The 14601-nt window shown below is 46.6% G+C and overlaps 1 protein-coding gene across 5 annotated transcripts in view; it reads left to right on the plus strand.

The window, feature by feature from the left end:
• Positions 1 to 14601, plus strand: part of SAMD10 (sterile alpha motif domain containing 10) — a 99943-nt gene that overhangs the window by 43875 nt on the left and 41467 nt on the right. For all 5 annotated transcript variants that reach the window (XM_067468250.1, XM_067468249.1, XM_067468248.1 and 2 more), the window contains exon 2: positions 11392 to 11576. In XM_067468250.1, the coding sequence (XP_067324351.1) occupies positions 11392 to 11576 (185 nt within the window). The remainder of the gene's footprint in view (positions 1 to 11391; positions 11577 to 14601) is intronic.

Consider the following 14601-nt stretch of genomic DNA (forward strand, 5'->3'; position numbering starts at 1 on the left):
AATGAAAGTACCAGTGTTAATGAGAATGTTGCAGAGGGATACCTTGAACTTTCCCTCCCTTCTGCACCTGTTAACTGTAATGACAACAGAAGAGGCCAAATTTGGCAAGACAGAAGTAAAACACTCAGTTTGCGTCGATCCTCCCGAATTCAAGAATTAAAAACATTGGCTTCAAAACAGAAGGGCGGTTCACGGAACCAATTCTTGAGTTTTAATTGCAATACGCCGAGCTGATTGTCTCAGTTCAGGCATCGTTTCAGAATTGATGAAGACCTTGGCAGTTCTCCCGGTTCCCTGGCCATAGTTTGGGAAGATTTCTAGGATATCAAGTACGGTTAGTGGATTGCTAACAGATTCCAGTATTTCCCAGTGAGGCTTTTGGTTTTGCTTTGTCCATTTAAATTCATGTTTGCTGATTTTGCTGTGGCTTTTGACTTGCATTTTTCCTTTATTTTGTAACCATTTTTCTTCAATAAAAAAGGATTGTTTTTCACAGCCAAGTGTGGTGGATAGTTATCTGAGGGCCTCGTTCCCTGCTCTGGATTGCAACAGTCCTTTCGCTGGCTTCTGACCCATGCATAATGAAGCTGAGTCTGCTTTCGCTTCTCTTCTTCTAAGGCTAGGGCAGTGGCAGTTGGGATGGATGAAAGCCCATTTGCCTGTTTCTGACCTATGCATAATGGAGCATAGTCTGCTTCCTCTTCTCTTCTTCTAAGGCTTGGCCAGTGGCAATTGGGATGGATAGAACCCTTCTCGTCTGTTTCTGATCTATGAATCATGGAGCTGAGTCTGCTTCCTCTTCTCTTCTTCTAAGGCTAGGGCAGTGACATTTGGGATGGATGGAGGTCCTTTCACCTGTTTCTGACCTATGCATAATGGAGCTGAGTCTGCTTCCTTTTCTTCTAAGGCTTGGCCAGTGGCAGTGGGAGTGGATAGAAGCCCTCTCATCTGTTTCTGACCTATGCATCATGGAGCTGAGTCTCTTTCCTCTTCCTCTTCTCTTCTTCTAAGGCTAGGACAGTGGCAGTTGGAATGAATGGAGGCCCTTTCACCTGCTTCTTATGACCTACGCATAATGAAGCTGAGCAGGTTTCCTCTTCTTTCCCTCCAATGTCAGGGCAGTGCCTGTTGGGATGGAGAGAAGGCCTTTCCTTCACTGTTAATCCCAGGCATGATGGAGCAGGACCAGCCTGGTTTTCTCTCTTTCAGAAGCCACCAAATTTTAGTGGGACAAGCACTCCCTCCAAAGGGAAAGCCAGGGAACTGGGGAATAGCTGGATTGGGGAATTTCCACCAGCAGACATGGCCTCAGTGAGTCCATGGATGCTTTTTTCAGCATCTAGTCATCCTGATGTGTTTTCTGTTGGCACGAAACGACCTGCTGTTCTTGCATCGAGGTCAGTGGAGCAATAATCCAGATTCTGGCATAAATCTAGTAACATGATGGTATGTGGTGAATCACTGGTCTGCATCAGGTGTGAAAGTTGGCAGCCAAGTGGATCTCCTCCCAGCTAATAGTGTCTGGAGCACACACAGCTGTCTCGGTTGCTTTCATTTAATTGCTTTGGAGTGAATCCGTACCACGGCTTGCGTTCAGGGCTTGGATCAATCCTCCCTCAAAAGAAAAATAGGAAACACTGGGGATGAGGAGTACGGTTTGAATTAGGGTGAATGTTTTGCATCCGTTCTACCAGACAGGGCAAGCAGATATTATGAGAATCACAGATGGAAGGGCACTTACAAAGGCTATCTAATCTGACACAATGTAAAGCAACCCAACCTCAGTCATTTAAATGGACACATTTCCAGACACTTGGGATGGGATCCAAATTAATAAAAGGTAACTTCATAGCTGCTGCAACCTTACTTACTTACTCACTCACTTACTTACTTAGGCAATCCCTCTTAGTCCATGGATAATGCCCCTCCAAGTGTACTTACTTACTTACTTAGGCGATCCCTCGTTGGACGAGTAAGATGGTCTTCCATTATGGATTTCCTTGTGGGTCCGTATGTGGCTGTGGAGCCCTATTCTTGCTCTGCATCTTCTTCCGCAGTGAGGGCATTGGTTTCCAGGCGTTCCCGGTCGGGGTTGGCTTGACGCGCCTTCCTCCTGGCACGTTTCTCTCTTTCACCCTCCACTCGTGCCTCCTCGAATTCTGCAGCACTGCTGGTCACAGCTGTCCTCCAGCTGGAGCGCTGGAGCGCTCAAGGGCCAGGGCTTCCCAGTTCTCAATGTCTATGCCAGAGTTTTTAAGGTTGGCTTTCAGCCCATCTTTAAATCTCTTTTCCTGTCCACCAACGTTCCGTTTTCCGTTCTTAAGTTCGGAGTAGAGCAACTGCTTTGGGAGACAGTGGTCGGGCATCCGGACAACGTGGCCGGCCCAGCGGAGTTGATGTTGGAGGACCATCGCTTCAATGCTGGTGGTCTTTGCTTCTTCCAGCACACTGACGTTTGTCCGCTTGTCTTCCCAGGAGATTTGCAGGATTTTCCGGAGGCAGCGCTGATGGAATCGTTCCAGGAGTTGCATATGACGTCTGTAGACTGTCCACGTCTCACAGGCATATAGCAGGGTTGGGAGGACAATGGCTTTATAGACAAGCACCTTGGTCTCCCTACGGATGTCCCGGTCCTCAAACACTCTCTGCTTCATTCTGGAAAATGCTGCACTTGCAGAGCTCAGGCGGTGTTGTATTTCGGCGTCGATGTTGACTTTGGTGGAGAGGTGGCTGCCAAGGTAGCGGAAATGGTCCACATTTTCTAATGTTACATCATTAAGCTGTATTACTGGCATTGGAGAGGGATTGGCTTGTGACTGCTGGAACAGCACCTTGGTTTTCTCAATGTTCAGTGACAGGCCGAGCCTCTCGTATGCTTCTGCGAAGGTGTTTAGAGTGGCTTGTAGATCTTCTTCTGAATTCGCACAGACGACATTGTCATCAGCATACTGGAGTTCTATAACAGATGTTGTTGTAACCTTGGTTTTGGCTTTCAGTCTGCTGAGGTTGAATAGCTTGCCATCTGTCCGATAGATTATTTCCACTCCGGTGGGAAGCTTCCCATCAACAAGGTGAAGTATCATAGCGATGAAGATGGAGAATAGAGTTGGGGCGATAACACATCCCTGTTTGACACCCGATTCCACCTTAAATGGGTCACTTTGGGAGCCACTGCTGTCCAAAACTGTTGCCATCATGTCATCGTGGAGGAGCCGCAGGATGTTCACAAATTTGTTAGGGCACCCGATTTTGTGGAGGATGGTCCAGAGAGCGCTGCGATTCACTGTGTCAAATGCCTTTGCAAGGTCGATGAATGCCATGTACAGAGGTTGGTTTTGTTCCCTGCATTTTTCTTGGAGCTGTCGTGCAGTGAAGATCATGTCCACTGTTCCTCTGGAGGGGCGGAAGCCGTTCTGGGATTCTGGGAGGGTGTCTTCTGAGAGGGGCAGAAGGCGGTTTGCAAGGATTCTTGCGAGGATTTTCCCAGCGGAGGTTAGAAGGGAGATACCTCGATAGTTTCCGCAGTCTGTTCTTTCCCCTTTTTTGAAGAGGGTGATGATGGTGGCGTCCTTGAAATCTGCTGGGATTTTCTCGGTCACCCACACTTTTTCTATGAGCTGGTGGAGTTGGTGTGTTAGCTCAGGTCCTCCCTCTTTAAAGATTTCAGCAGGGATCCCATCTGGTCCACTGGCTTTGTTATTCTTCTGTTGGCTAATGGCATTGCTGACTTCTTCCAAACTAGGCAGTGCTGCAAGCTCATCCCTGGTTTGTTGTTGTGGGATTTGTGAGAGGACCTCTTCGGCCACATTGGAGCTGCGGTTCAGGAGGCTTTGGTAGTGTTCTTTCCAACGTAGTGCAATTGAGTTTTGGTCCTTCAGGAGTTTGGTTCCATCTGATGAGCGTAGAGGCTGTATGCCATGGTTTCTTGGTCCATAGATTACCTTTGTGGCTTTGAAGAATCCCTGAGCATTATGGGTATCTGCCAGGTGTTGGATTTCTTTGGCCTTCTTTGTCCACCAGATGTTCTTGAGTTCTCTTGTCCTTCTTTGGACCTCAGCTTTTGCACTAGCATAGATCTTTTTCTTAGCAGCACAGTTGATGTCTCTCTGCCATGCTTGGAAGGCTTTCCTTTTCTTGTCAATTAGCTGTTGGATCTCGATGTCATTTTCATCAAACCAGTCTTGATGTTTCTTGGCTTGGTATCCAATAGTTTCTTCGCAGGCTTGGATGATGGAGGTCTTCAGTTTGTTCCAATGTTCCTCAACATTTTCGGGGTGTTCTGTGGGTAGATGGTCCTTGAGTGCTGTTTGGAGATGGGCTCGTCTGGAGGGCTCCTGAAGGGCTTGGGTGTTCATTTTGCGCCTTGTCTTCCTTCCTTGGAGTCTGCGCTTGGGGGCGATCTTGATAGCCATCGAGGATCGAATTAGCCTGTGGTCAGTCCAGCAGTCGTCAGCACCTATCATGGCTCTTGTGAGGAGCACGTCACGGCGGTCTCTGGCGCGTGTGATTACATAGTCTAAGAGGTGCCAATGCTTTGACCGGGGGTGCTTCCATGATGTCTTGAACTTGTTTTTCTGGCGGAAGAGCGTGTTGGTGATGACAAGGTTGTGCTCCGCACATTTGGTGAGAAGCAGGATGCCATTTGAGTTGCTGTTTCCAACCCCGTCTTTTCCGATGGTCCCTGGCCACAGGTCGAAGTCTCGCCCGACTCTTGCATTGAAGTCCCCCAGGAGGATGATTTTGTCCTCCTTAGGTATCCCCGATAGGACGGTGTCCAGCTGACAGTAGAATTTCTCCTTGATGTCTTCGTCAGCATCTAGTGTTGGTGCATAGGCACTTATGATGGTTGCCCGTTGGTTTTTGGCAAGATCGATTCGGAGGGTTGAGAGTCGTTCGTTGATGCCAGTGGGTGCTTCGGGCAGATGTTTCATCAGATCATTCCTGATGGCGAAGCCAACTCCGTGCATTCTTTGGTCTTTTTCGGGCAGTCCCTTCCAGAAGAAGGTGTAGCCTCCTTTTTCTTCCTTCAGCTGTCCCTCTCCTGCTCTCCGGGTCTCCTGAAGGGCTGCTATGTCGATGTTGAAGCGTCCCAGCTCCCTTGCAATGATGGCAGTTCTGCGTTCGGGGCGTTCACTGTCACTGTTGTCCATCAGAGTCCGTACGTTCCACGTACCAAAGTTCATTTTTCTTTTTTGGCCGCAGGGTGGTGACCCCACTGGACGCGGCAGTCCAGTCAGGGATGAGTGAGGCAGACTATGTTTGGGGCACCTTTTCTAGCCCCCTCCCCATGTGGGGTGAGCAGAGTGGGTCCTCAATAGGGCTGCTCAGTCGCGGATACAGCTGCCGAACTACTCAACTGCCTCGGACCTTGAGGTAGAACGACTGAGTCCGTACCCACCGCCCATGTGCCAGTCTGTGACTAGGGGCTTCCAGATTTCACAGTCCTGCCCCCGTCGCCACTCGCTGATCGCCATGGGACTTTGGTTGCTTGGTTTTTATTTTCTTTGGAAGACGCCTGTGCGTGGATTTTTTTTAATGTGTGGAGGTCAGTGCACAACTGATCAACACACAGACTTCACAGAGTGAGGTTCCACTGGTGATGTAGTTTAACACAATGACCGTGGCTTCTCAGTCTGTTGCAGACTTCTTCCGCCTTCGCAGCCGTTGTAACATGTACCATGTTATCCTCCGCCTGCTCCGCCGTTGAGGTCTTTCGGTCTTCAGACTGTGCTTGGTCTGGAACCTCCCCCGCAGCCACTCCTGGGAGTGCACGACTCCAGTTGTTGTGCCTACAGGTTCATCGGAACACACAAGCCCCCTCACCACGACAAGGTGACAGTCCATCGAGGGGGCCCTCCAAGTGTAGTGTTTTGGCGATGGGTCTGTAGGTGGCTGTAGAGTCCTATTCTTGATCTGCATGTTCTCCCACAGTAACAACAATAGTTTCCAGGTGAAAGGTGGTCTGGTCAGGTTTGGTTTGACACGCCTTCCTCATGGCACATTTCTCCCTTTTGCCCTCCATTCATGCCTCTTCAAATTCCACAGCACTGCTGGTCACAGCTGACCTCCAGCCCGAGCATACAAGGACCAGGGTTTCCCAGTTCTTGGTGTCTATGCCACAGTTGATATTGACCCATCTTTAAATCTCTATTCCTGTCTGCCAACATTACATTTCCCATTCTTCAGTTGGTAGTAGAGCAACTGCTTTGGGAGGTGGTGATCAGGGATTCAGACAATGTGGCCAGTCCAGTGGTGTTGATGGTGTAGGAGCATTGATTCAGTGCTGGTGGTCTTTGCTTCTTCCAGCACATTGACATTTGTCCATCTGCCTTCCCAAGATTTTTGTAATGGTTCTTCTTTTTATGCCATACTTGAACTGGATGGATGTTCAAACAGAAAACTTCCAAGCAGAATTCATGGTAATTCTGCCAGAGTTTGGCAATATTAATTTGGCAGAGTTCATTTTCAGGCATCTCCTAGTCTGAGTTTTCTGGGATCTATAGTTTTAGAAAGGTCATTTTCCTAAGTTCTTCACCTTTCCAACAGCGTGGTTGCAAGGAGAATCCGTTTCCGTTCTTAAAAATCTGGGAAAGGAAACCGTGGCTGACTCCTAAGGGAGAATGAAACCAGAAATTCTGCTAGAAAAGCATGTGAGGACGGCAAGGAGGCATGTTTTTTGTGTGTGTCTGGTTTGTGATTCAACCTACATTTTTCAGGGAGTGTATCTGCCATGAAGTATTATTTAAATGCCAGCTGATTTTGTGATTAGATGGTTTTTCACCAGGAAGTGGCTTGTTGTTTGTCTCCCTGCAAGAATTTCAAAATAATGATCTCACAGTCTGGAACGGCAAAATGAGATAAGAACTGTAAGGCATTTCGTACACCGAGACAAGTACAATAGAATTTTTTTTTAAAAAAAAAAAAATAGATCACAGAAGCTGAGATCTTCCAGTGGGATTTCATGAGCCAACAATGACATGTGGCAGCTTAAAAAGCCAATGGGATTTTGGCCTGCATCAATAGCAGTCTAGTATCTAGATCCAGGGAAGTCATGCTACCCATGCTCTATTCGGCCTTGGTCAAACCACACCCGGAATCGCACTGTGTCCAATTCTGGGTATTGCAATTGAAGGGAGATGTTGGCTCTAAACTGGAATGTGTCCAGAGGAGGAGACCGACTAAAATGATCAAGGGTCTGGAGAACAACCCCTATGAAGAGTGGCTTAAAGAGCTGGGCATGTTTAGCCTGAAGAAGAGAAGGCTGAGAGGAGACATGATAGTAGTCATGTATAAATACGTGAGAGGAAGCCACAGGGAGGAGGGAGCAAGCTTGTTTTCTGCTGCCCTGGAGACTAGGACGCGGAACAATGGCTTCAAACTACAAGAAAGGAGATTCCACCTGAACATTAGGAAGAACTTCCTGACTATGAGAGCTGTTCAGCAGTGGAACTCTCTGCTGCAGAGTGTGGTGAAGGCTCCTTCTCTGGAGGCTTTTAAATAGAGGCTTGATGGCCATCTGTCAGGGGTGCTTTGAATGTGATTTTCCTGCTTCTTGGCAGAGGGTTGGACTGGATGGCCCATGAGGTCTCTTCCAACTCTATGATTCTATGATTAGATTGACCCTTAGAGAGGGCCGGGTAAATGTCCTTGGAGGGCCGTATCCGGCCCTCTGGCCTTAGTTTGAGGACCCTTGATTTAAGTGCTGGATTGCAACTCTGGAGACCAGGGTTCAAATCCCTTCTTGGCCTTAAAACCCTCTTGGGCAAATGACTTTTCTAACATAGTTTACAATTGTAAACTTTCAAACTGACATTTTAACTTTTAGGTGTGGATGACATAAATGTATAATGATTTGTGTTTTAACCTTACGTTTGTGATTTTAATCTTTATGTTTTAAATGGTTTTATATCTTAATCTGTGTTGTACCCTGTAGGTAAATTGGATAAGAAATGAATGCATTTCTTCTTATTATTATTATCTTAATTTACCCAGTGGCCAACCAGTTCCTTGTAAGAATCCTGCCAGTGGAAGATTCCTTAATAAACAGCCTTGCCTCGCTTGGCAGTTTGTAATCTTTTAATTGCTGGGAAATGACATTGCCTTGCACTGCCTGTCAATTGCCAGAAGGAAATTGGCAGCCCTAGTGAGCGAGCATCAGCAAAAAGCTTCTTTTCAGCAAGTACTGGTTTACCAGTGTTCGAGGCAGTCTTTTGCCCCGGTCAGGCCATGAAGATTATGCACGGTGCGACACTTTTGCATAGTGGTTCATACATCCCTTAGTTGGAACTACTCTCATAAATGTGTTGTCAAAGGCTTTCATGGCCAGAATCACTGGGTTGCGGTGAGTTTTCCGGGCTGTATGGCCATGCGGCAGAAGCATTCTCTCCTGATGTTCCTCCCACATCTGTGGCAGGCACCCCCAGAGGTTATGAGGTCTGTTGGAAACTAAGCAAGTGGGGCTTATATATCTGCAAAATGTCCAGAGTTTGAAAAAGAAATCTTGTCCACTTGAGGCAAGTGTGAATGCTGCAATTAATCACCTTGATTAGCATTGAATGGCCTTGCAGTTTCAAAGCCTGGCTGCTTCCTGCCTGGGAGAATCTTTTTCTAAGTAAATTCTTATAAAATAGCATGGAGAGTGAATAAACATTTGCAGCCCAATCCACCATGCAAGCAGAATCAGGCTGGTTTTTTAAAAAATGAATTTTATATTATTTTTAATAAGATTTATGACAATGGCCGCCTTGATTAGCATTTAATAGCCTTGCAGTTTCAAAGCTTGGCTGGTTGCTGCCTGGGGAGATCCCAGGCAGGAAGCAGCCAGGCTTTGAAACTGGCTGATTCTGGGGGTTGGTGCTCATCTCCATTTCTAAGTCGAAGAGCCGGCATTGTCCGTAGACACCTCTAAGGTCATGTGGCCAGCATGACTGCATGGAGCACCGTTACCTTCCTGCCAGAGCGGTACCTATTGATCTACTCACATTTGCATGTTTTTGAACTGCTAGGTTGGCTGACAGCAGAAGCTCACGCCACTCCCTGTATTCGAACCTGCGACCTTTCGGTCAACAAGTTTAGCAGCTCAGCGGTTTAACCCACTGTGCCACGATCGGCTCCCTTGAGTAGAATGTATTATATTAGAGATAGTAGCAAAGATGCTCCTGGGATTGTCGATGTTGCAATCCCAGATGACAGCAGGATTGAAGAGAAACAACTGGAAAAGCAGACACGATATGAGGATTTAAAGATCGAAATGCAAAGACTCTGGCACAAGCCAGTCAAGGTGGTCCCAGTGGTGATCGGCACACTGGGTGTAGTGCCTAAAGACCGTGGCCTGTACTTAAATACAATCAGCGCAGACAAAATTACCATCTGCCAGCTGCCGAAGGCCACCTTACTGGGATCTGTACGCATTATTCGCCGATACATCACACAGTCCTACACACTTGAGAAGTGTCCGACGTGTGATCCAATACAACAGCCAGCAGAGTGATCTTGTTTGCTGTGCACACATCTTGTTGTGTTAATAATAATAATAATTAGAATAATAATAATAAGGTTACCCTTTGGGTATCTTTGTCTGAGTAGGGAATCAAACCCTGGACTTCAGAGCTGTAGTCCAATAGCCAAGCCAGTACCCAGTGCTGACTAATCAGATCAGCTTACTATACTAATATTTAACAATGAAGTGATTTAAAACAAAGAATCTATCTGTGTTAATGACAAAACGCATCAAGCCAAAGTCATCACCTCAGTTTAAATGCAGGTAAAAGCAAAAGGCAGGAAGAGCACCCACCTGGAATAAAAACTGCGCTGACAGCAGTTTGGTTTAAGTGCCAGGTCTGGAATTCAGTATGGGAATTACATTTCTGTAAATGGACTTACATATGCAAAAATAGAATTGAGTGGTTTCACAGTGTCTGTATTCACCTAAGGGCTGCCGTGACTTTTCAGCGTATGGACGCCTTTTTCACAATGAGAGCCAGTGGAGTGATTATGGGTATCATTGCGCGTCACGGCAGTCCCAGTGTTTTCAGACATTAGCTTCAGTGTCAGAATGTCACAAGAGTGCCCAATGTGCATCAGAAGCACATGAGGCACATCAGAAGTGCCCAGTGAAAATCAAAAGTGGCTGATACATATCAGAGAACATCAGAAATGCCAATGCCCACAAGAAAATTCCATTTTAAATGATACTTGAAGTTAGAGGTTAGAGCAGGCATGAGCAAACTTTGGCACACCAGGTGTTTTGGACTTCAACTCCCACAATTCCTAACAGCCGGTAGTTGATGTCCAACTCTGTCACTCCTTTCCCCCTGCTACTAAGGAAGCTGTCCAGGTCCTGAACCGGTGCTTGGCCGCTGTGACGGTCTGGATGAGGGCGAACAAATTGAAATTGAATCCAGACAAGATAGAGGTACTCCTGGTCAGTCGCAAGGCCGAACAGGGCATAGGGTTACAGCATGTATTGGTGACCAGGGGAGCATTTGCACAGCTAAAGCTTGTGCGCCAGCTGCGCCCGTACCTTGGGAAGTCTGACTTGGCCACGGTAGTCCACGCTCTGGTTACATCCCGTTTAGACTACTGCAACGCTCTCTACGTGGGGTTGCCTTTGAAGACGGCTCGGAAGCTCCAACTAGTCCAATGCTCGGCAGCCATGATTTTAATAGGAGTGGAGCGCAGGGAGCATACAACCCCCCTGTTGCACCAACTCCACTGGCTACCGATTTGCTACCGGGCTCAATTCAAAGTGCTGGCATTGGCCTGTAAAGCCCTAAACGGTTCTGACCCAAGCTACCTATCCGACCGCATCTCTGCCTATGAACCCACCAGGACTTTGAGATCTTCCGGGGAGACCCTTCTCTCGATCCCGCCTGCTTCTCAAGCACGGCTGGCGGGGACGAGAGATAGGGCCTTCTCGGTGGTGGCTCCTCGGCTGTGGAACGCCCTTCCTACGGACATTAGACTAGCACCATCTCTAATGGTATTCCGCAGGAAAGTGAAGACCTGGCTGTTTGAGCAGGCGTTCGAATAATTAGTGCAATGATTGGTTAATGAACATTGGAACGGAATAATGGATGACGAATCTGGATCATGTTTTTGATGATGAGACGATAGTGAATAGTGAATGGTTATTGTAGTAATTGTTTATTAATTATGTAATACGTTAGGTTGTTAACTGTTTTTATACTATAGCATTGAATTTTTGCTGTTCTTATTTGTTGTGAACCACTGTGAGTTGCCTTCGGGCTGAGAACAGCGGTATATAAGTAAAGTAAATAAATAAATAAATAAATAAATAATAAATAAATAAATAAATAAATAAATAGAAGATGGCTCACATTCCTTGATGCCTCAATTTAGCACTAAATCTGCTCCTTTTCTGCCCAACAGCTGCCGCTGCCCACTTCAACTTCTGCCAGAACCTCCTGGAGCACACTGTGTCAGCCGAGAACCTCAATTACCGCCTGCAGAGGAACTCGGGCAGCAGCCTGACGTGGCACGACGGGAGAAGCCAGAGGTCAGCCGGTGGGAGGACCGTCAAACTCCTCCAGCAGCCAGGAACAGAGGGCTCCCAGGTAAGATTATCGCAAGCAGGTGGAGAGGTTTGTGAATCAGGGGTGTAACACTGTGATTGTGGTCAGGAAATGCCAATTATCATCCCACATAAAACACAACTGATTTGGCTTCTCTATTATAGCAGGGTCCAGTTAGCAATGCATCCATAAGTTCAACATGGAACTGCATATTTATTTTGTGACTGATGTGGAGTTTGGCCTTCCCCTCCTCTTTGTGCCACAACCCAAACCCACCTCTTCCAAGGACTCTTTTGCTCCTACTACACTGCCATATAACTGGCGGGGATGAGAGACAGAGCCTTTTCTGTGGTGGCCCCTCGGCTATGGAACTCCCTGCTTAGGGATATTAGATCGGCCCCCTCCCTCCTGACCTGTCCAAAAAGCGTGAAAACCTGGCTCTTTGAACAAGCATGTGCTTTAAACTGGATTATATGGGAGTGTATACCCATATAATCCAGTTCAAAGCAGTAATGTGGGTTGTCTGCTTTGATAACAGGAGGCACTGTTCTTGATCCTGCCTGCCTCACAGGCACGTCTGGCAGGGACGAGAGACAGGGCCTTCTCTGTGGTGGCTCCCCAGCTGTGGAACTCCCTGCTTAGGGATATTAGATCGGCCCTGTCTGCTTTGATAACAGGAGGCACTGCTCTCAATCCTGCCTGCCTCACAGGCATGTCTGGCGGGGATAAGAGACAGAGCCTTCTCTGTGGTGGCCCCCCGGCTGTGGAACTCCCTGCTTAGGGATATTAGATCGGCCCTGTCTGCTTTGATAACAGGAGGCACTGCTCTCAATCCTGCCTGCCTCACAGGCACGTCTGGCGGGGATGAGAGACAGAGCCTTTTCTGTGGTGGCCCCTCAGCTGTGGAACTCCCTGCTTAGGGATATTAGATCAGCCCCCTCCCTCCTGACCTGTCCAAAAAGCGTGAAAACCTGGCTCTTTGAACAAGCATTTGGAACTTCAGCATGACCAGAAAAACTCAAATTGCAATATGAACTAGGAATGGCTAAGAAGATGTAAACAGATGACGAACTGAACACAAAGACATAGTTTTATATTTTTTATTGTTTTTATTGCATTTATGGTTTTTACACGTATTATGATGTAATTTATTTGCTTTTAATCGGTATATGTATTCATATATGGCATGTAATTTGTTGCCGATCTGTATGCCACCCTGAGTCGCCTTCGGGCTGAAATGAGCGGAATAAAAGTGATGTGTGTATATGTGTGTGTGTGTGTGCGCGCGTGCGTGCGTGTGTGTATATAGATATGGGGCCTTTGTTTTACTGTGGTAGTCCTTTGCTGCCATTCAACAACTGCTGGAAAGCAGGATGGATTGCAGACCTATGTGGGTTGCCGGACTTAACTCTAGGGCTTCTTTTACATTCAAATAATCCAGATTATCAAAGTAGATAATCCACACTATCTGATGGATTATATGAGTCTACATTGCCATGTAATCCAATTCAAAACAGATGATTTGGATTTTATTGGACAGTGTAGAAGGGGCCTAGGTCTTCAGTTTTTGTGGCTCACTTCCCAGCAGGAGACAACGATGCAACGTCTCCAGTTTTGGGTGGCTCCATTTAGGTAAGAGAACAGCACTGTGTGCAAATACTAGAAGAGCAACATCTGGTGACAATTTCCAAGTATTAATTGTTTGTGGCCACAATTTGCAGAGCTTCGGCGTTTCCTCCCAATCATTATTGCACCAGGAGTCACCCTCCAATCTGCTCTGTATCTACCTTCTGTGAGGAAGAAAGGCCTTGGAAATGCTGAGAGAGGTGTCCTGTGTTCTCCAGTGCAACTAAATGGTCAACTCCTGTTGGAAGCATGCTCTGGAATCACCCAGAGGACCTATGAAATGCCTGGAGATGAGATATTTTGTCAATGCAAATGAAACCATGAGTGTTGCTTGCATTCCTATCCCATCTTCCTAAATCAGTGAGATGGAATTAAATCCTTTCATTTCCCCTTGTTTTGGGAACATCCCTTTTAGCTGAGATTTCAGAAAGGGGAAATACGTCATTTCTCTGTTTTTATGTGTTTGAACAACAAGCTACAAATGGTTGTGATTGTGTCTTAATGCATTACATTTAGTGGCCCACCAGAACATCATGCCTCAGTCTAAGATGTTTGAAGACCTCAGGGTTGGGGACAACACTGGACTGCTAATTCTAATCAAGCTTTATTCACAGTTGGATCCAAACCATTGCATCATCCATTGAAATCTTTGGAAAAACTTCTGAAATCTCAGCAGCTGATGTCCTTATTCTGTGTGTGGATATGGTATTGGAGTCTGTGCCCACTTTACCCATCATCTTTCCTCCTACTGGGCCATGCAAAACCCATCGCTGTTTACCTCTGCAGTTGCTCTCCAAGTGTCAGGAAGAGATGTTGTGTAGAAAAGAAAATTGTGTTTGTAGGTGGAAAACATTTTTGCACATTTTTACACATCTGGAAGGTTGAGGTTGAGGTCCCAAAAGCTGCTTCAAAATTGCACTGATTTGTCTAAATCAGGATTTCTCAACCTGGAATTCGGGACCCTTTTGGGGGGTCGTGAGGGGGGTGTCAGAGGTGTCGCAAAAGACCATCAGAAAACACAGTATTTTCTGTTGGTCATGAGGGTTCTGTGTGGGAAATTTGGTCCAATTCTATCTTTGATGGGGTTCAGAATGCTTTTTAATTTCAGGTGAACTATAAATCCCAGCAACTACAACTCCCAAATGTCAAGGTCTATTTCCCCCAAACTCCACCAGTGTTCACATTTGGGCATACTGAGCATTTGTGCCAAGTTTGGTCCAGATACATCATTGTTTGAGTCCACAGTGCCCTCTAGATGTAGGTGAACTACAACTCCAAAACACAAAGTCAATGCCCACCAACCCCTTCCAGTATTTTCTGTTAGTCATGGGGGTTCTGTGTGCCAAGTTTGGTTCAATTCCATCGTTGGTGGAGTTCAGAATGCTCTTTGATTGCAGGTGAACTATAAATCCCAGCAAATACAACTCCAAAATGTCAAGGT

Source organism: Anolis sagrei, chromosome 4 (genome assembly GCF_037176765.1).
Source record: "Anolis sagrei isolate rAnoSag1 chromosome 4, rAnoSag1.mat, whole genome shotgun sequence".
Classification (NCBI taxonomy): Eukaryota; Metazoa; Chordata; class Lepidosauria; order Squamata; family Dactyloidae; genus Anolis; species Anolis sagrei.